Source organism: Garra rufa, chromosome 9 (genome assembly GCF_049309525.1).
Source record: "Garra rufa chromosome 9, GarRuf1.0, whole genome shotgun sequence".
Taxonomy (NCBI): Eukaryota; Metazoa; Chordata; class Actinopteri; order Cypriniformes; family Cyprinidae; genus Garra; species Garra rufa.
In genome coordinates, this window is record NC_133369.1 from 19,877,997 (window position 1) to 19,899,211 (window position 21,215).

At 36.6% G+C, this 21,215-nt stretch overlaps 2 protein-coding genes across 3 annotated transcripts; one reads left to right on the forward strand and one right to left on the reverse strand.

The window, feature by feature from the left end:
* Positions 1 to 548: 548 nt before the first annotated feature.
* cnot3a (CCR4-NOT transcription complex, subunit 3a) lies at positions 549 to 12,196 on the forward strand. 2 transcript variants are annotated; one of them, XM_073846768.1, is made up of 18 exons: positions 549 to 687; positions 1,325 to 1,385; positions 1,508 to 1,575; positions 1,656 to 1,730; positions 1,953 to 2,042; positions 2,241 to 2,369; positions 2,448 to 2,543; positions 2,743 to 2,962; positions 3,075 to 3,202; positions 3,357 to 3,407; positions 4,202 to 5,117; positions 5,999 to 6,104; positions 6,198 to 6,339; positions 6,500 to 6,599; positions 6,891 to 7,068; positions 7,194 to 7,326; positions 7,412 to 7,537; positions 10,807 to 12,196. In XM_073846768.1, the coding sequence occupies exons 2-18, from the start codon at positions 1,361 to 1,363 to the stop codon at positions 10,903 to 10,905; spliced, it is 2,682 nt and encodes an 893-aa protein (XP_073702869.1). In that variant the 5' UTR covers positions 549 to 687; positions 1,325 to 1,360; the 3' UTR covers positions 10,906 to 12,196. The 2 variants fall into 2 exon arrangements, with proteins under 2 accessions (XP_073702869.1, XP_073702870.1); XM_073846769.1 differs by having other exon boundaries at positions 2,749 to 2,962.
* Positions 12,197 to 15,242: 3,046 nt separating this feature from the next.
* Positions 15,243 to 20,942, reverse strand: prpf31 (PRP31 pre-mRNA processing factor 31 homolog (yeast)). Its single transcript, XM_073847531.1, has 14 exons — positions 20,836 to 20,942; positions 20,521 to 20,733; positions 20,370 to 20,430; positions 20,204 to 20,287; positions 20,011 to 20,108; positions 19,166 to 19,272; positions 18,507 to 18,676; positions 18,121 to 18,278; positions 17,949 to 18,038; positions 17,349 to 17,476; positions 16,202 to 16,274; positions 15,949 to 16,077; positions 15,722 to 15,820; positions 15,243 to 15,511 (listed from the first exon to the last, which is right to left on the reverse strand). The coding sequence occupies exons 2-14, from the start codon at positions 20,731 to 20,733 to the stop codon at positions 15,392 to 15,394; spliced, it is 1,530 nt and encodes a 509-aa protein (XP_073703632.1). The 5' UTR covers positions 20,836 to 20,942; the 3' UTR covers positions 15,243 to 15,391.
* Between the last annotated feature and the right edge of the window lie 273 nt (positions 20,943 to 21,215).

Consider the following 21,215-nt stretch of genomic DNA (forward strand, 5'->3'; position numbering starts at 1 on the left):
ATCATATAGTTCAGAAAGACAAACAAGTGGTAAATTGATTCAGACAAGATGTAATAATTATTATGTATTATTATAGTAGTTAAATAAACCAAATAAATAATAAATAAAAAAACATACAGATTCCAATAGGAAATGGCCCCAAAGCTAAATTATTTTTTGTTTTTGTTTTTTCTGTTATTTCTATTTTGTACCTAGAGCTAAAATGTAATTTCTTCATTTTTACCCCCTTATTCGACCCTCGAGCCATTCTTTAACTGATTATAAAAATTATATATATTTTTCCAATTCTAAAATTTTCCTATACAAACCAGTACATTTAATACAAATGAAGAAAAATTGTGTTAGGCCCCAGGAGAAGTCAATTTTTGTAACGAGAATGGTCCTTTTCCGTAAATATAACCTTTCACCCAAAATTTCATCCAATGGGATCTGCCGTCCAGCGGAAATGGTCACAACTTCCGAAATGATTGACAGACATTTTTAATGAATCATAAGAAAGCAAAAAGACGAGAGGCGGGATCTTCAGCAGCGAGCGGTGGGCGGAGTCTGCCGTCCATCTTTAATGTACTGGACAGAAGGGGGATTGACGAGCTGAAAACATTACCAAATTTGAAATAAGGAATTGGTGGATATTTTGGTCGTGGCTGTCACTAAGAGATACTGACGAATATTACACGTTTGAAAAAGGTATACGACGACTGTGCATTCAATTTAAGAGTTTAAATCCCCCACACCTTCTCTTGGAAAACTATGTGTGTGTGCTAGCAGAGCGTTAGCCATCAGCGCTGCTCGACATCATAACAACAGCAGCGTAATCCATGATAACTGCAGAAATATGCAGCATACCATCTATATATACAGCCAGGGTGACATATTATCAGTGCAAATGAGATACGGCGATGAAATGCTGCTGATCCAACACGTTAGCATATTGGTGGCTAGTGCTCAGTGATCAGAGGCTGCGTAAATCTGCGTAAACACACTGTGCTTGTGTTGGCGTTGCCGTATAAGTGATCTAAACTGTGAGGAAGATCAAAGCGCGCTGTCATTAAAATTCTTCATAATTTCTCTCATTTACGAGGATTGCAAAGGCGACTGTTGCGTTTATTTGTTGACCTGGCAAGAACTGGAGGGAAATATAACTTTGAAGCTATTAATCGTTTTCTGGGCTCAGACTAATGGGGGAACGTAAATCGAGCGGGATATTTTGATATCAGCCTTTTCAATTGAGATGAGATCTATCTGTCAGGAGAAGTAGAAACACTTACCATCTGCCTCACACTGAATACTGTACAACTTAACAGTCTCTCTCATGTGCTTGCAGTGACAGAAGGTATGAAGACAGTATCATAGCGAAGCCATGGCTGATAAGAGAAAACTACAAGGTAAGAGATTATGATATGGAATACATAAGCTTTCTCTTACTCTACCATACCACAGTTGCTAGTAGAGTTTTTCTGAATCATCATGTGATCTTATGGCTTAATCATGTGCTTTATACAACCAGGTGAGATAGATCGATGTTTGAAAAAAGTTGCTGAGGGTGTCGAACAGTTTGAAGACATTTGGAAAAAGGTGAGATGACAACTCCTCAACAATCAGAATCGTGCACCTGTAGTTATATGTTGTATTTTAATAATCCATATCATTTTCAGCTTCACAATGCAGCCAATGCCAACCAGAAGGAAAAATATGAGGCTGATCTCAAGAAAGAAATTAAAAAGCTCCAGGTATGGATGTGCTCACTAGCTCATTTGAAGGCTTTTTAGAATTAAAGTAATTAAAGGATTTCTCGCTGTTGGACTAGGTAGTAGCACTCTTCTTGGGCAATCGATTCAGAGAAGTGAAACGAGCTATTGCATAGGATGAATTATAGTTCACTTTTTTTGGAAACAAGGGGAAAATATGTGTTTTCAATCAGTATAATTGTTCTCACCTGTTTTTCTTTGTAGCGGCTACGAGACCAGATTAAGACATGGGTGGCATCCAATGAGATCAAAGACAAACGGCAGCTAGTGGAGAACCGAAAGCTTATAGAAACGGTACAAGGATTTAGTCAGATTCCTCAAGGCTGTTTTATTTTAATGTGCTTGTCAGAGTTCTTTTGTACTTTTGATAAAAGTATCTGTGCACTGGCATAACGTTTAGATTTTGCCTCATGAATTCCTAGATAGATTTCCCACGCTTGATCTGTCAAGCTTGCATCCCCTTAACCTGAATCTCTGTCTCATTCTCCTCAGCAAATGGAGCGATTTAAGGTGGTTGAAAGAGAAACCAAGACAAAGGCCTACTCTAAAGAGGGGCTGGGCTTGGCACAGAAAGTGGACCCAGCACAGAAAGAGAAGGAGGAAACGGAACAGTGGCTCACGGTACAAGAGCGCTCATGGATAGAAAAACTTTGAACAGGATGCAAGTAGTGCATTAATGACATGTTTTTTCTCTCGCAGAACACAATAGACACTTTGAACATGCAGGTGGACCAGTTTGAGAGTGAAGTTGAGTCCCTCTCTGTTCAGACACGGAAAAAGAAAGGAGACAAGGAGGTCAGCTTTCACTTTTTCCATTTTCCCCCCTTTTTTTCACTGCTTTACTATTTTATTAGACATTAGGGCCTGGTTTCACAGACAGAGTTTAGACTAAGCCAGGATCAGGCCATTGTATTTAAGCAAAAAAAAAAAAAAATCTGGTGTGCATCTTGAGATGTAAACACTGGACAGTTCTGATAAACGTGTTTGTCTCCAGAAACAGGATCGTATTGAAGAACTGAAGAGGTTAATTGAAAGACACAGGTACCACATTCGTATGCTAGAGACCATCTTGAGGATGTTGGATAATGATTCGATCCAGGTTGACGCTATCCATAAGATCAAAGATGATGTGGAATATTACATTGACTCTTCACAAGACCCAGACTTTGAAGAGAACGAGTTCCTTTACGATGATCTGGACTTGGAGGACATACGTAAGTCCGTGTGTGTGTGTGTGTGTGTGTGTGTGTGTGGGATGGATGTTTTTAAATGAAATGGCTGGTCGTTGACATACTGAACAACTTATGATTATTTCTTTCTGTCTAGCGGCAACTTTGATGGCGACGTCTCCTCAGGGCCATATTGAAGATGAGATGTTCCTTCAATCCAGCAGCACACCCACCTCCACCACTTCCTCTTCCCCTATCCCTCCATCTCCTGCTACAGGCACAATGGTAAACCTTCTTCTTACATTCTTCCTCTTGTCTAGTCTTTAGAGAATCTCTGTCAAGACTCAGAACCACCCATCATGTTCTTTTCTTGTTTTATATTGACCTTTAGTCACAGAATTGATTGTCTTACTATTGTGTGTGAATTTGTTTTACTCAGGAAATTTTGGAGGATAAGAGAGGTCGATCGACAGACAGCGAAGTCAGCCAGGTGAGACCTCAGCATCAGCATCAGTTTCAGTTAAAGGACTAGTTCACATCCAGAACAAAAATTTACAGATAATTTACCTTGTCATCCAAGATGTTCATGTCTTTCTTTCTTCAGTCATAAAAAAATATTTTTTTTGTGGAAAACATTTTAGGATTTATCTCCATATAGTGGACTTCGGTGGTACGAGTTTTAACTTCAAAGGGCTCTAAACGATCCCAGCCGAGAGGAAGAAGGGTCTTATCTAGCGAAACAATGTTATTTTCTAAAAAAAAAAATTGATTTATACACCTTTTAACCACAAATGCTTATCTTGTCCAGCTTTGCAATGCATACTCTGTGCACTCTGGTTCAAGACAGTTAGGGTATGTCGAAAATCTCATTTGAAGAAATGACAAGGGGTAGAGTAAATTATCTGTACATTTTTGTTTTGGCAGTAAACTAATTCTTTAAAGGTTGTTCTTATCCTGTATAACTTTATTACTTTCAAGCGTAAAGAAGGCTTAAAGCTTCAGGGGATTAATAACAAGTTGTATGGACCACTTTTTGGTGCTATTTTTTTTTTTCTTCCTTTTTTGAACCTTAAAATGTCCATTACAATTATATGGAACAGAGCAACCACCACAGTCTTCAGGATTTACACTTTTTTTTTTTTTTTTTTTTTTTTTTACACAAGTTTGAACCAGGACATGAGGAAATTCTGACAGAAATGTCATTTTTCAGTGAACAGTCCCATGTATGCTTAATAAAAAATAATATTTATGTTTTTAACCTCATGGCTTTCTTGCTCCAAACAGTCTCCTGTGAAGAATGGCAACCCATCTCTTTCGTCCTTCTCCTCATCCGCCTCCTCAGGCTCCTCCTCCTCCTCCTCTTCGCTGGTTTCTATGGCTACTGTTGTCGGTGGCTGCACAGCAGTCTCCGGGGGCAGCAGCCTGCTGGGAAGCTTTAGCAGTGCAGTGCAGCAGCATGCTCCTCAGTCTCAACAGCAAGCACAGGTCAAACTCTCCTCGACATCGGCACCCTCCAACAACACACCTAGTCCACCTAGCCACCCCACGCTACCAGCCTCCACAACTTCCTCTCTGCCTAGTTCCAGCACACCCGGCCCAGTTACTTCCAATTCCCAGTCCCAGGTTTCATCTGTTCCTGGGGTTGAGGGCTCTAGACTGGGTTTGGGCTTGGGGAAAGGGGGTGTGACGGTGACCAGCAGCAGTAGTGGGGCTCAGATGCCAGTTCTGGGCTTGGCAGGCATGTCTGCTTCTCTCAGCACCATGGCAGGGCTTCTCTCAGGCTCTACCCCTGCCCCCTACGCCCAGGCGGCTGCAGGCGGAACAGCAGGTAGTGCCTCCAGTGGTCCAGTGGGGAGTGGCAGTGGTAGTTCTGGCATATCTGTACCGAGCGGAGGTGCAGGGGGAGCAAACTCGGGCACCACCAGTAATGGTACAGGAACAGGGGCTAGTATGGGCCTGCTAGGGTCCAGTCCGGGTCACGGGACCCTAACCGGAGGAATTCTAAACCTGGTACAGGGGCAGTCGGCTCTCCAGGGGTCTGCACAGATACCTGTGAGCCATGTGGGCACAGTGCCTGGAGGAGGAACTGGAGAGAGCGGATTGGGTGGAAATGGAAGCAGTTCTGTGGTGAGTGCAGTAGTCGGGACGAATGTAGCGCCTGCAAGACCCCCAAGCGGCCTCAAACAAAATGGAGCAACCAGTGAGTTTTTTCCCCAGTTCTGGCCATTAATTATTCACTGTATTTAGCAATTTCACATTATATTTTTGATTTTATGAGTAGGAATAAATGTTTAGCTGAAGATAATGGCTGTATTTCCTGCTGTCTTTTTCATCTCTCTGTATAAAGCTGAATGAAATTTAAAACTTGTTTTGTTTTTGTTTTTCTCAATTGTTTTTACTCATTTATATTTATATTTTATTTTTTATTATTATTATCATTATTATTAGCTTTTTATAATTCAATTTTATAGCATCATTATTTTGACTGGTTTAATGTTTAACTTTTTTATATAATTATAGTTTTTTTATTTTTTTTTATTGATTTTTCTTTTTAAATTATTTGTTTTATTTGTAATTTGTCTTATGAATCTTAAATTATTCCCTTTTATATTTCTAATTATTATTGTAGTAATTGTAATCATTCATATGAGTTATGTTTAGTTTTCTATTTTTATTTTATTCTATATTATTATTATTATTATTATTATTATTATTATTATTAGCATTTTATAATTTAATTTATATGAATAGTTTGACTTTTAATATTTTAATTTGAATTGTTTTTGTTCTTTGATCTCTATTTTTTATTAATATTTAATTATTATTTTTAATTTCAATTATCTTTTTATTGTTTTTTCTATTGAAGCATTTATTTATTTATTTTATTAATTGTAATTGTGATTGTGTTTTATTTTTAATTCTCTGTTTTTCACTATTATTATTATTATTATTATTATTTTATTATCCTTTTTGATCATTTTTTTATTGTTATCTCTTTTATTTTTTATGTTTTTATATTTATTTAAAATATTTTTTAATTATTATTTTCTTTTTAATTTATCCTTATTTGTCCCCATACAGGTTACAGTGCTGTGGTTGCGGACAACACACCAGACTCCTCGCTCAGCAGTGCCAGCCAATCACAAAACAGCCATTCCTCATCCTCGAGCTCATCAACCAATCAAACGTGAGTATACATCTGCATATCTTTTGTAGTAGCTACTATAACTTCAATATGATTGTCACTGTCTTTCTCTCTTCAACTTCCTCTGTATTGTAGTCTGGATAATGGCCCCAGTTTATTGAGTTCTATCACTCTACCCCCCTCCTCCCCATCACCTGCTTTCACTGACAGCACACCTGGTGGTGGGAGTCTGCTAAACGGCCCACACTCCTACACACTCAACACAGAAGCCATCAAGGTGTGTTTTTCATCCTGACTGGACTAGATCCAGTGGCACAGAATTCACACACTTCAGCTTTGTGTGTTTCTAAAGTCACTCCCATTAAATACAGTGTAATCAGTTTCCTGTAGATTTAAATTGTGCTGTTTCTTATGTAATTCCATTTGATCTCTCGCAGGCTCCTGAACCACCAAGCTCTCTCAAAGCTATGGCAGAACGAGCAGCGCTGGGATTGACACTGGATGGAGAGATTTCATCACTACACCTCCCAGATCGAGGTACCTTACATGCTGACCTGTTAAATACACACTGCACTAAAATAATCGTGGGAAATGGTAGTTAAAACAACTAATTTCAGCACCTATTTAACTGACAAATGGTTGTTTCTACTGCGATCAACTCTCACGCCTTAGTATCTTTCAAGCTTATGATTAAAATGACTCAACCACACACAGCACGCCCTGTCTAACAGCTAGCAGTTTAGTGTGCCAGATTAGATGTTACATAAGGTACAGAGCTTGTGAAATAATCAAAAACACAAAAGTTTTTCCCTTTAAATCTGTTCTTAGCCCCACCTGGACCCACAACGGCTCCTCAGCCTGCTGTTTCAGAAGTCAACCTACCGCCATCTTTAGGGGCATGTCCGTTAGGCCCCACCCCTCTCACTAAAGAGCAGCTTTACCAACAGGCAATGCAGGAGTCAGCATGGACACACATGCCTCACCCGTCCGATTCAGAGAGAATCAGGTACACAATATGCTTTCTAGTCTTAACGCAAATTGAAAAGTCTCTTTGCTTGCGAGAAGTTGCTCCTCAAGATGAAGATGTGGGCCTGACTTAAGTCTTTTTTTTTTTTTTTTGTCCATCTGTAGGCAGTACCTGATGAGAAACCCCTGTCCTACACCGCCATTCCACCACCAGGTGCCCCCACATCATTCGGACTCTATTGAGTTCTACCAGAGATTGTCCACTGAAACGCTCTTCTTCATTTTCTACTACCTGGAGGTCTGTGTTGGTTGCTTTTAAATAAGCACATCTGCTGGATGTTGCAGTCTTTCAACTCTTTTTCCTGGTTGTCATTTTATCTCAGGGCACAAAGGCACAGTACCTGTCGGCTAAAGCACTGAAGAAGCAATCGTGGAGGTTCCACACCAAATACATGATGTGGTTTCAACGGCACGAGGAACCCAAGACCATCACTGATGAGTTTGAACAGGTACAAATCCAGCACTCTTGCTCACCACTACAAATAAATATGGAAAATTTAGTTTTTTCTAATGCTGTAACAATACCAGTTAAAGTCAATGCCAGTTCCAGTGGGGGAAAAAAACAATTAATTTTTAGTAATTAAATGTACAGTTTATGTCAAAGGTTTATGTACACTTCGCAGAATCTGAATAAATAGCAAGGTTCATACAAAATGCATGTTTGTTTGTTTTTTGACCATGAACTGAATAAGATATTTCACATAAAAGACGTTTACATATAGTCCACAAGAAAAAATAATAGTTGAATTTATAAAAATGACACGGTTGAAAGCTTAACATGCACTTGATTCTTAATACTGTTGTTACCCGAGTGGTCCACAGGTTTTTTTTGGTAATAGTTCATGAGTCCCTTGTTTGTCATGAACAGTTAAACTGCCTGCTGTTCTTCAGAAAAATCTTTCAGGTCCCACATATTCTGTTTTTTCAGCATTTCTGTGTATTTTTTTTACCTTTTCCAACAATGACTATATTATTTTGAGATCCATATTTTCACAATAAGGACAACTGAGGTACTCATATGCAACTATTACATAAGGTTCAAACACTCACTGATGCTCCAGAAGGATAAACGATGCATTAAGAGCCAGGGGTGAAAACTTTTTGAATTAGAAGATCAGGGTAAATTTAACTTATTTTGTCTTCTGGGAAACATGTAATTATATCTTCTGTAACTTCTGAAGGGCAGTACTAAATGGAAAAAAAAATGTGTTTAGGCAAATATTTAGACAAAATAAGAAAAATGTACACATCATTCTGTATCACTCTTAATGCATAATTTTTCTTTCTGAAGCATCAGTGAGCATTTGAACCTTCTGTAATAGTTGCATACAAGTCCCTCAGCTGTCCTCAGAGTGAAAAGGTAGATCTCAAAAACAGTTATTGTTGGGATGGGTGCAAATACACAAAAATGCTGAAATAAGTTTGTGGGACCTGAATGTTTTTTCTGAAGAACAGTTGGCAGTTTTATTGTTCAGGACAAACAACTGATAATAAACAAAAAAAAAAAAAACACTGCTGTGGATCATTCAGGTAACAACACAGTATTAAGAATCAAGTGTATATTATTTTCTCTTGTGGACTATATGGAAACGTCTTTTATGTGAAATGCCTAATTCAGATCAGTAGAATTCTGCAAGGTGTATGTAAACTTTTTACTTTAACTGTATATATTACACAGATTAAAGCCCTGTTCAGACTACTGGATTTTAGCATTATCTACTTGATGTAGGGTGTCGTGGGGATTCATAAATGACAATGGGCATCAGTTTTATCTCGTGTAGTGTCATAGTGAACAACAACCGATGCCATGTCACGATGTCACAACAGAAAGCCTAGCATGTTGTTGTTGTTTTTGGTCATCCATGATGAGTTCCATTACATATGTGACACTGGCCAGTAGGAGCACAGAAGTGCCTTCGTACATGCTTTCAAACAGGCCGAGATAAAAGAGAACTGTGTCGGTTATTTTTTATTTATACTATTGATTCTTTAAAAATGCATTGGTTGTCTCTAATTTAAATGGCTGTACCTATAATAGAGAAAATAAACATCTTGTTTGTGTACTCATATTTTCATTTATTCTTGTCCCTTGCTTAAGACATTAAATATATAAAAAAGGCTTTCAGAATCAGCCCGTTTGCTTGTAAAACATTGGCAATCAGAATCGGCCATGAAGAATCAAGATTGGTGCATTACTAAAATGAAATTGGGTGCTCCTAAAAAATTTTTGGTGGTCCTAACTTTTTGAAGTTGGGAGCACCAGTGCTACCAAGCAAAAAAGTTAATTTCGAGCCCTGAAATATGTTGTGAAATGTCATTTACTCCCTTGGAAAAACTGAATATTCAGCAGGCATTACATTAGGGTCACCATGATTCCTTAGAAATTCTATTTTGCAGATTTTCAATTCAAGAAACATTTCTTATTAATGTTGAAAAGAGATCATAAATGTGACCCTGGACCACAAAACCAGTCATAAGGTTAAATTTTTACAAAACTGAGATGTATACATCATATGAAAGCTCAATAAATAAGCTTTCTGTTGATATATGGTTTGTTAGGATAGGACAATATTTGGCCGAGATACAACTATTTGAATATCTAGAATCTGAGGGTGCAAAAAAATCAAAATACTGAGAAAATCACCTTTCAACTTCTCCAAATTAGGTTCTTAACAATGCATATTACTAATCAAAAATTACATTTTGATATATTTATAGTAGGAATTTTACAAAAAATCTTCATGGAACATGATCTTTACTTAATTTCCTAATGATTTTTGGCATAAAAGAAAAATCAATAATTTTGACCCATACAATGTATTTTTGGCTATTGCTACAAATATACCCCAGCGACTTAAGACTGGTTTTGTGGTCCAGGGACACATATTTGGAGCAACATTTTTGATAATTTTGTTTAGGAATCTTTAATGAGAAGAAAGTTAAAAAGAGCAGTATTTATTTGCTTTATAAATCTTTTTAAACTATTTCTGTAATCTTTATACAGTTTTAAAAACGCATACGCTACCAGTCAAACATTTTGGAACAATTAGACTTTTAATGTTTTTTAAGGAAGTCTCGTCTGTGCGCTAAGCCTGCATTTATTTGATCCAAAGTACAGCAAAAACAGTAACATTTTGAAATATTTTTACTATTTAAAATGACTCTTTTCAATTTGAATATATTTTAAAATGTAATTTATTCCTGCGATCAAATCTAAATTTTCAGCATCATTACTCCAGTCACATGATCTTTATAGAAATTAATACCTTTGTTTTGTAAGTATGCTTTAAATTGATCAAAAGTGATTATAAAGACATTTATAATTTTACAAAAGATTTCAATTTCAGATAAATAAACTTTTTTTATTCATCAAAAGAACGTGAAAAGCCTACTCAGTTGTTTTCAACATAATATTATATTGTGCGGCAGATCAGAATATTAGAATGGATTTCTGAAGAATCATTTGACTGGAGTAATAATGCTAAAAATATTTTACAATTTTTCTGTTTTGCTGTGCTTTGGATCAAATAAATGCAAGCTTAGTGAGCAGAAGAGACTTCTTTAAAAACATAAATCTTAACTGGTAGTGTATATATTCAAATAAACATGTTTATCTACATATACAACAAACTGGAACCACTGCATTTGAAGAACCATAGTTTCTGTGACATTGAAAAACTTGAAGTGGTTTTAATAAATCTTCTTTTTCTTCCTGCAGGGCACGTACATTTACTTTGACTATGAAAAGTGGGGCCAGAGAAAAAAGGAAGGATTTACGTTCGAGTACAGATACCTGGAGGACAGAGACCTGCAGTGACTGACGGAGGAAGAGACGAGGAGAGAGAGCGATCGCTACGACAGAGAAAACGCTGCTGTTGACATTCCGAGATGAACTCTATGTCGTGGTTAAAGTTGGATGTGAAGTTGGCCTTTTTCTTTAAAAGAGAGAGAGAGAGAGAGAGAGAGCGGGGGTCGAGTGCCTGTTTACATGCAAACATTTGAACCTCCTTTAACGTCGAGTCTTTATCCCTTTCATTTCTGTTCTACCTGAAAAGCCCACCTAGTCAAGCGACAGAAATTAAAGGAAACAATTTGGTTTGGCCACAGACAAAACATTTTGCTCGTAGTTTGTGTTTGGTGGAGTGCTGCATTAGCGAGTCTTATCCTCTTAGATGACATATACTGACTATGATGTACTGGCACTATGCGAGATCCCGAGTCTAATGCATCGATTGGTTGTTCTTAGTTCATCGAGCCCCTCTGGGAGTGTTTAGGCACTGTGACTTTGCCTTGCGAGATATCGTGTCGACCATTAAATTGCTATGCAATTGAATTCCTCTCGACCTCCCTACCTTTATCATTACCTAAATGTGGTTTTGCTAGACCGCAAAAAAAAGTTGGCGTTGATAGGGTAATGTTCTGTAGCATCTATCTTACATATGTTCACAAGCAAGGTGGGTTGAAGTTGTCAGCCTTCAAAGTGGCGTGTGGTTATTTGTCTGTTAAACATGGCATGAGTGATCTCACTTCAAAAATATCTAATAAAAAGACAAAGATTAAAATATGTACAAGTTAAAAACCTTATTTTTCTTTCTTTCAGTGTCCTTTAGGTTGTCCATGGCTATATATTTTTGTGTGGAAGTGTGCATGTAAAGTAAAACAAAAGCCTTCCCCGAACTTTCCACAGTTATTTTGGACGTCTCAAAATCTCAGAATTATTCTCACATACTCTGCTGGACAGTTTCCCTAAATAAAAACAAAATATCATTGTTCTGTTACTCCATTTATTAGGCAAAGCTTTTTCAAACACCCCACATTGTGACACGATCCCATGTGAGTTTCCATTCATTTCAGTTTCCTCTATTGTTTGGGGAGAACGACAGGCTCGACCAACACGCGAAATGATATAAATGTGATGAGAAGAAAGTATTTTTGATGCACAGGGCAGCTGATTGCATTTGTCTATTTCTCTCCAGTAATAAACACCATCATCCTTGCCTTTTTTTGACATGGACAGGACAGCATGCGATTGTGATGTCGCTTCGTAGGCTGAGAGGAAACAAAAAAACAGAGTTGTAAAATTTCAATAAAATACTTTTGTGATGCAACGACGGTGTTCTTGTTGTCTCCATAAACAAGACCATATATACAGTGTGTGTGAAGTCAAAAGTTTACATACACCTTGAGTTTACATACAAAATGCATGTCAATTTTTATTACTGACCTGAATAAGATATTTCACATAAAAAGGTGTTTACATAGTCCACAAGATTGATAAAAATGTCCCCGTTCTTAATACTATGTTGTTACCTGAATGATCCATAGCTGTTTTTTCTTTTTTCTTTTTAGTGATAATTAATCATGAGTCCCTTCAGGTCTCATAATTTCTTTGGCTTGTCTGTATTTTTGTGTATTTGAACCTTTTCCAACAATGACTATGATTTCATATTGAGGATTGAGGATGACTGAGGGGCTCATATGCAACTGTTACAGAAGGTTTAAACACTCACTGATGCTTCAGAAAAAAACATGATGCATTAAGAGGCGAGGGGTGAAAACTTTTTGAATTTGAAGATCAGGGTAAATTTTATCTTCTATATAAACGTAAGCATCTTCTGTAGCTTCTGAAGGGCCATACTAAATGAAAAAAAAAAAGCTATTTATGCAAAATAGGAAAATTAATGCATTGTGTTTCCGTCTGAAGCAAGAGTGATTGTTTGAACCCTCAGTTGTCCTCAGCGTAAAAAGATGGATCTCAAAATCATAGTCATTTTTGAAAAAGGCTAAAAAACCAAATAAATTGTGGGACCTGAAGGATTTTTCTGAAGAATAGCGGGGCACTTTAACTATATCCCAGCTGTGGATCATTCAGGTAAAAAACATTGGAGCCTGAGGCTGACTTGCTATGCCACTACACTACTATGTCTCTACAGTAGTGTAGTGAAATATTAACTTGTTTTTGTATTCTGTCTACTATATTTTCAAGTTTAATGAGTTATTAAGAGCAGACATGTCCACTTGTAAATTTTAAGGGTCTGGCATCTGGTGTCATCCACGTCCAGCTATTTTTAGCTGTACAAAACAGCTGCTTGATATTGCAAATTGTCTTACCATATTATTTTAATGTATTATCATAATTATGAAAACACTGGTTTGTAGTGAAAACAGTTGCTATTCTTCTCATTATTTCCCTATAGTGGCTAATGAACCGGAAGTCTCACCCATATGCTTACTTCTGCGTTGAAGAAAAAGATGGATACACTAGGAACTCTGAATGCCCAAAATCTCCAAACTAGCACTGACTTTTGAAAACTAGTATCTAGACTGTGAAACAATCATGTGCGATAAATTTAATGAAGTTGTTATTTTTATTTTCTTTGCATACAAAAAGTATTCTCGTCGCTTCATAAAATCCAGATCAAACCACTGATGACAGATGGACTATTTTGACGATGCCTTTTATACTTTTTTGGGTCTTGACAGCGGTATTTACCTGGGAGTCAATGGGAGTCATAATTCTCCTGGTTTTCATCCAAAATATCTTAAATTGTGTTTTGAAGACGAGCAAAGCTTTTACAGGTTTGGAACGACATGGGGGGTACGTGATTAATGATGAAATTATACCTATGAAGTAACCCTTTAAGATGCAGTGTTACTAGTACTACACCACAGCTATTTTAAGTTATAAATAATGAATAGACTTCAGTTAAGTATTATTTCCAAGCATTTATACCATCAGTAAAACAACTTGTAAATAGTCACATAATGTGATTTACCTCAAAAAAAAACAATGAGTGTGAATGTTTTGGGCTGTACTAATCGTTTAGACTGGGAAAAACACTTAAGTACTATAGACTGCCAAAAGCTATCAAGCTAATCCAGGAGAGTCAAACCAGGATTTCCAGGGAAAGAGTCTTGACAACATTCATGTTTGTTCTTATCACTTCCAGGCAGGTAACATTAGGTGAAATATTGGGCTAATATCTTCATTAATACTGCTCGTTTGATCTTTATCTCCTAATAAATTTAATTTGTCAAAATATTGCGCCCTTTCCTGCTAAGTACTTCTCCATGCGATTTAGCAGCTTCCACACATTTTTTTTTTCGTGGTTTAGACAGCATAAATTAGCAGAACAACATCTTTAGTAGTACATTACCCGTGCAAACCATGCTGTTGTTTACATCTGAGCATCACCAATATGGCCACGTATCTGCAAACCCTCTATTACATGTTTTCATGATGTTTTATGATGTGTCATAAACAATGCCACTGAAGTGAATGAAACTTGCACAATTTGCTGATTAATGCCACTGAAAATAGTTATTGTCATGTTTTGGGCTGTACTAATCGGTCGGACCGGGAAAAACATTCAACGTAAGCACAAACCCTTTGTTTAAATAAAATACATAATATATAATAGTCTGCAATTGACTATACCCAGAGGTGTATAATAAAGTACATTAAAAAGATCATGTTTTGATAATTACTTTTATCAACTCAAAAATGAGTGGCGCACCACTTCCCATCAATTTGTCTTAAATGTACGTATGTATGTATGTATATAAATATATATATATATATATATATATATATATATATATATATATATATAGAGAGAGAGAGAGAGAGAGAGAGAGAGAGAGAGAGAGAGAGAGAGAGAGAGAGAGAGAGAGAGACTTTGAAAGACATAGTGATCCTTGGTCTATCATTATGTAAGAGTTGACGCTGTGAAAATGTCCCATAATTCATTAAAATGTATTACATAACCATGAAATGTGGCATATCAGGATGAAAGTGACTTTAAATACATAACCATTTTGTTAGTTAAAACTCCTTAGTTGCACAAAAATGTATTGCCACAATCCATGCTCCAATAAAAGGAGTAGAAGAGAGAAAAATAACAGCTAGCTTTTAACTTAAATGAAAAAGGACTGGAGACAATGTGTTCAGCTAGATAAGCAACTTTATTCAATCAAAGTGTTGTCTACATTTTTTGAAACTGAAAAAAAAAATGCTTAAAGAAAAACAACTTGCATTTACTGTTTTTTGTTATATATACAGACAACACAATTCCTCTGTACACATTTAAAAATATAAAATGAACAAAAAACAAAATCTAGCAACATGCCTCTGAACAGAAAGAGGATCTCCAGCCATGTGTCCTTGTGCTGTCCCACATAACGTCACCATTCCCACACAAGTCCGTCTGAGTGGGTGTCTGACAGAGTATAAATTATCAGTTGAAGTGTGAATTCGACCACGGCTGTTAATGTATGTGGTTTCCTTCGTCTGACACACCGGCTCACACTTTATCATCCTTCTCGCGCTTGACCTTGAGGAACTCGGCCATGTTGGAGAAGTACTTCTGATTGGCTTCAGCCACCTTCTTCTCTGCAGCCTGCGGGTTCACAATCTCCAACCCCTGACAGAGAGCAGACAGTGTACAGACTGTTACATAACAAAATCAACCAAACCACATGTGCCTGTCAGTGATTCAGCAAGGGAACCAAACGGACAGCAGCTGTACTTGAATGTGAGAAAACAATTTGAACGTGAAGGCTGCAATGTCTGCACTCTAGAGGCAGAGAAAGAATGGTGAAAATAATCACTTTTCAAATATGAGTTTGTATACCTGTAAAGGAGTGAAGGCCACACTGGAGCTGGTTCCAGATGATCGGTCTCTGACAGTGGACTTGCCACCATACGTCATGCTCTGCTTCTGCAGTGTCCGCTGCAGTGATAAAACATTCACAAGTCCATATGGCAATGCTTTGAATAGTAGTGTATATAAAGTACATTTAACTTTCAAGAAACAATTTTCTCGTATTTTGTAATTCATGCTACAATAAGCAATCATACCTGTAAGGATTTGGATATTCTGGCCTTGGTGGAGTCGTTGACCTGAGCTTGTCTGACCCTGCCGCTGCCAGACTTTCCCAGCTGACCGAGACTGAAGCCCAGATCCTCTTGATAAGCATCATCCTCGATCTTACAAGGAGAAAGACAGAACATTTATAATTCAAAGTTGCGGAATCATTCTATTCTATCATCATTTTTTTTTTTTTTTTTAAACAAAGCATGCTAATACAGCAACGTTGATAGGTCAACTAACCTCTGCAAATGTCATTCTGTTGGCATGTTTCCTGATTTCTGTCAGACCCAGTCTCTCTTTCATCTTACGATACCTGAGAATATTAAAAAAAGAATGAAAAGCTCATGCAATGTACACATTTCTTTTCAAAGTTGTAAATAAAACAAATATTGTTGCAGTAGGTTTTACAAGAAAATACGATTTTAGTCATTCTACTTTAAAATTGTAGATAAATTCCATGTTTAAAATGTGTTTAAAATTCCCCCTTTCAATTTTCTTTTTTTTAATTATCAAGAAAAACATCTCAATGCAAAATCTGAAATAAAAATTATGAAATATTGTCAAACGTTATGTAGCCTGTTACTGATTCCAAATTACATGACAAAAAAAATGTAGTTGGTAATATGTAATCCATTACATTACACATTATAATAATATATCAGACTACTTTTTGGTTACATTTATCACATTTGATTAATAATTTTGTATAATATTGATATAAAAATGCAAAAATATATATATACCTTCCAGTCAAAAGTGTTTGAACAGTAAGATTTTTAATGGTTTTTAAAAATCTATTTAGGTTCAGCTCACCAAGCCAGCATTTATTTGATCCAAAGTAGAGCAAAAGCAGTAATATTGTGATTCTTCTCCCCCGTTTAAAATGTTAACAAGTAATTCATTACATTAAGCATCATTACTCCAGCCTTCAGTGTCACATGATCCTTCAGAAATAATCTAATATTCTGATTTTCTGTTCAAGAAACATTTATTATTATTATCATCATCATCATCATCAATATTTAAAACAGTTTCCGGATTATTTGATGAATAGAAAGATCCAAAGAGCAGGTCTTTCTAATGTTTCTATTCATCAAAGAAACCTAAAAAATTATACTCGGCTGTTTTCAACATAAGGGAAAAATCAATGGATCATAAATAATTTATTGCGATTGTGTGAATTATATTCAATCATGTTTTCAATAAAAAAAGTAACTGTAGCCTGACTACAAGTTTTTAAAAATGTAATTTAAATTTAATTACAAGTACTTAATCCTTTAAAAAAGACAGTTACTTTTACACAAAATAATATGAAATAATTTATAAAATCTATGTCTTGTCATTTCATTCACAAGGACCCATCATTCCCACCACTTGTGCTTCTCACCTTCTTCCTCCTCTCTTCTTCCTCTGTCCATCTAGGGGAGCTGGAAGAGGCTTCACCTGCTTGACTGGTGGAGGCTCCTGCCATTTATCAAACTTTCGCTCAATCTCTTCCTTCAAGTCATAACCAACCTGTGCACAAACAAATTAACAAATTTAGCAGCAAATACAGTCTAGTTTTAAAAGGATAGTTCACCCAAAAATGAAAATTATGTCATTACTCGCCCTCATCACATTCCTAACCTGTAAGACTTTTCATATTCGGAACACAAATTAAGATTTTTTTTATGAAACCCGAGAGTTTACTGACCCTCCATAGACAGCAATGCAACTGACATGTTCAAGGCCCAGAAAGGTACCAAGAACACTGACAAAATAGACCATGTGACATTAGTGGTTCAACTGTAATTTTATGAAGCTACTAGAAAACTTTTTGTACACAAAACACGGTTTTCAACAAAAGTGTCTTAATTTTTGTTCCGAAGACGGTGAGCATGAACAACATGACGGTGAGCGATTTTTTGGGGGGTGAACTATCCCTTTAATTATCATTTGAAGTGACTCTAAACTGTACAGTGGTATAGACCATGATGGCACCGCTGACCTTGCCGTCTGTGCTCTCGTGAAAACTGTCCACACGTGAAGCCAGAGTGCATTTAGCTGCAACCAGACGAGCTGCTTTTCTCCTTAGATCCTGGAAACAAAGAAAAATTGATGATATTCTGAATGAAAAATGATCAAAAATAAGTAAGTCAAAGCAAAAGGTTGATGCTCACTGGAGGCAGAGACTGCACTACATCACAGTGGTAGATGTAGCCAGTGTGGGGCAGCAGGGATGTGCTGCTGAATCCAGACAGCGTCCTCCGCTGAGCTCCCAGCAACATCAGATTACACGCAGGCATCTTGGACAGGTTAGTCAGTCCACCAGCAACACCTGAAATGAGGGGGAAGGTTTGGATGTTGTTGTCCAAATTAAATTTTTTTTTAAATAAACAGTAGACGTAATATATATAGTTTTGATCAAGCATAAGCTAAAACAATTTACTTATTGTTTTTTTTTTTTGTCCCACAGAATAAAGTCAAGAGGGTTTGGAATGGCATAAAAAAACAGAACTGTAATTTTGAAGTAACTATCCTTTTAATTCAACAGTCTTGTTCTCACCCATAATCTTGGCAGCAGTTGAAGCTCCAACAATAATTGAAAGATTCGGAGCGATAAATGACATCTTGGATTCCACATATTCATAGATCCTGTGTTTTGACTGGTTGAGCTCAAGGGCCATGTCACATGCCTCCTCCAATCGCTGGAGCTCATCTTCACCAAGCATTGTTCTGCCAAAAATCAATAATTTAATCAGAAAACAAGCAAAATGTCACTGCAGTTCAACAGTTTGTAATATTTTTGAAAATCTCTGTTCCTTACTCAGGCTGAATTAATTTGATCAAAAATACATAATATTGTGAAATAACTTTTCTGTTTGTAAACATTTAATGTAATGCATTCCTGCAATCGCAAAGCTGAATTTTCACAAAGCTGAGTGTCACATGATCCTTCAGAAATCATTTTAATAGGCTAATTTAGTGCTCAAATGTCATCATGTTGAAAACAGTTGTACTGCTTTTTAGTGATGTTAATAGAAAGTTCAAAAGAACAGCATTCATTTGCATTTTAAATCTTCTTAAACAATATAAAAGCCTTTGCAGTCACTTTTGATCAACTGAATGAATTTTTGTTGAATGAAATTCATTTATTTTAACAACAAAAATCCTACTTGCGCTCAACTTTTCAACAGAAGTGCCCAAATAAATCTGCTCACTCACCCTTGTGTGGTTGAGGCTGTGACACTGACCACCATGATAGTAGCATTAGTCAGAATCTGCTGGAGGGTCTCATTATTTTTACATTTCTCTAGACTGTTGCCCAGCTCCTGAAGACACACAAACACATTAACATATATAACACACATAAAACTTTATTTTTAAGCCTCATAAATAAAAAAACAACTGATCAGAGGATGTATCATATGACGGCAATTTTGCATTTCATTTTGCATGAATAGAGTGTTTTCACAACACGTCATCAATCAGCCATATTGGCGGCACTGAACATAAACAATGCCACTGAAGCGAACAGAATTGGCAAATTTAGCTGAATATTGCTGCTGAAAATGGTCAGTTATTGTCCTGTTTTGGGTTGTACTACTACTAATCGGTGTACTATAGACTGCCAAAAGTTATAACAAATCAAAGAGAAGAGAGGAATAAAAGGTGTTTGTGAACCAGCATTTCCAGGGCAAGAATCACAACATTTGTGTTTGTTCTGATTATTTTCTGTCAGGTAGGTGAAATATTAGGCTAATATTTTAATTAATACTGCTCATATGCATCTTTACCACCTATTAACATTAGTTTGTACGCCAAGTCCTTCTCTATATGATTTAGCAGCTTCCACACATTCCACATGTTTAGACAGAATAAATTGGCCAAACAACATACCCAGTAGTACAATAACCATGCAATCCATGCTGTATTTTACATCCAAGTATCTCCAATATAGCCACATATCCGGGTAACTGACCAAATCGTGACCTAAGTGCAAACCCTCTATAGGCTGCTCAAATATGCTCAGCCCATTAAAATGTTTAAATTAAAAGGATTCTTCATACCTTAACAGTTCTGATATAGTCTAGTGCATTTGGCACCAGAGACTCAAGTTCAGGAAACCTTTTGGAATACTTGTCACGAACAAACTTGTGAATGATATCTGAGGAGGAAATAAAAAGGAATGGATGTTATAGTGCTTGTTTAAAAAAAAATCAACGATTTTGCACATTCACTATAAATAAATAGTAAACTCACTAAGTTCATTGTCAATTTCCACTGTTAGATTGTTGGCGGCAACAATGAGTCTGTACTCTGGGTCTGACTCAACAGGTCCAGACACTGGAGAGAGTGGAGAAATATGTTTACCAATAATAATTTACCAATAATTTACCAGGATGTTCGTTAATGAGATGTTACTCACCATCTGAATTCTTACGTTGATTTCCAACATAATGACCAATTTTCTCCATGATTTCAGAAAACTGTAAAAAGTCGAGAGGTTTGCAAGTTAGTTAAACATTTAGGGAAACTTAAATGGAACTTATAAGAATGCACTGAAAGATAAAACTCACTGGCTTGCTGTGTCTTAGTTTTGCTATGGATGTGACACTCTCCGTCCCACTATAATCCACCTCCATCTCCTCCTGTATGTCCTCCAGACCTCCATCGGCTTGATTCTCCCCGGGTTCCCCATCACTCTCACCCCCTTCTCCACCGCCATAAAGCCCGTCCTCTTCTTCTGCTGCCTCCTCCAAGTCGGCAAGCAACTCGTCTGCCAAAGACATCTACGAACAGAACGTAAAAATAAACGCAATTTACATCAAAACATCGTTTTCTGCTGAGCGAGGTTTAAAAATAGTTTTCAGAGTAAATGAACTTAAACTTACATTTCCAGAGAGTCTCTTTTCGTCTCACTTCAATAAAAAAATACGAATATTAGCCAACATACAACGATACACCAACGCACAGCACCAAACAACGCGCTGAAGTCGCAGGTTAAATGCGTCACATGTTTTACAGCAAAGGCTTCTGGGAAATGTGTTCAGGAACGTACAAATAAAAAATGCAAGGATTTAATAGATAGATAGATAGATAGATAGATAGATAGATAGATAGATAGATAGATAGATAGATAGATAGATAGATAGATAGATAGATAGATAGATAGATAGATAGATAGATAGATAGATAGATAGATATTTGTGTAACCTCGTAATTTTGTAGCAATAAACATTAATATATGTGTTTATATAAATCAAATCGCACC

Bases quoted from the DNA above. Each gene is read 5' to 3' on its own strand.
- cnot3a (XM_073846768.1), top strand. From the start codon at position 1,361: ATGGCTGATAAGAGAAAACTACAAG. The intron at 3,408-4,201 runs GTGAGACCTCAG...TGCTCCAAACAG, and splicing joins CAGACAGCGAAGTCAGCCAG to TCTCCTGTGAAGAATGGCAA. The intron at 6,600-6,890 runs GTACCTTACATG...ATCTGTTCTTAG, and splicing joins ACTACACCTCCCAGATCGAG to CCCCACCTGGACCCACAACG.
- prpf31 (XM_073847531.1), bottom strand. From the start codon at position 20,733: ATGTCTTTGGCAGACGAGTTGCTTGCCGACTTGGAGGAGGCAGCAGAA. The intron at 18,039-18,120 runs GTGAGCATCAAC...CTTTGTTTCCAG, and splicing joins TAGTGCAGTCTCTGCCTCCA to GATCTAAGGAGAAAAGCAGC. The intron at 17,477-17,948 runs GTCAGCGGTGCC...GTTTGTGCACAG, and splicing joins ACGAGAGCACAGACGGCAAG to GTTGGTTATGACTTGAAGGA.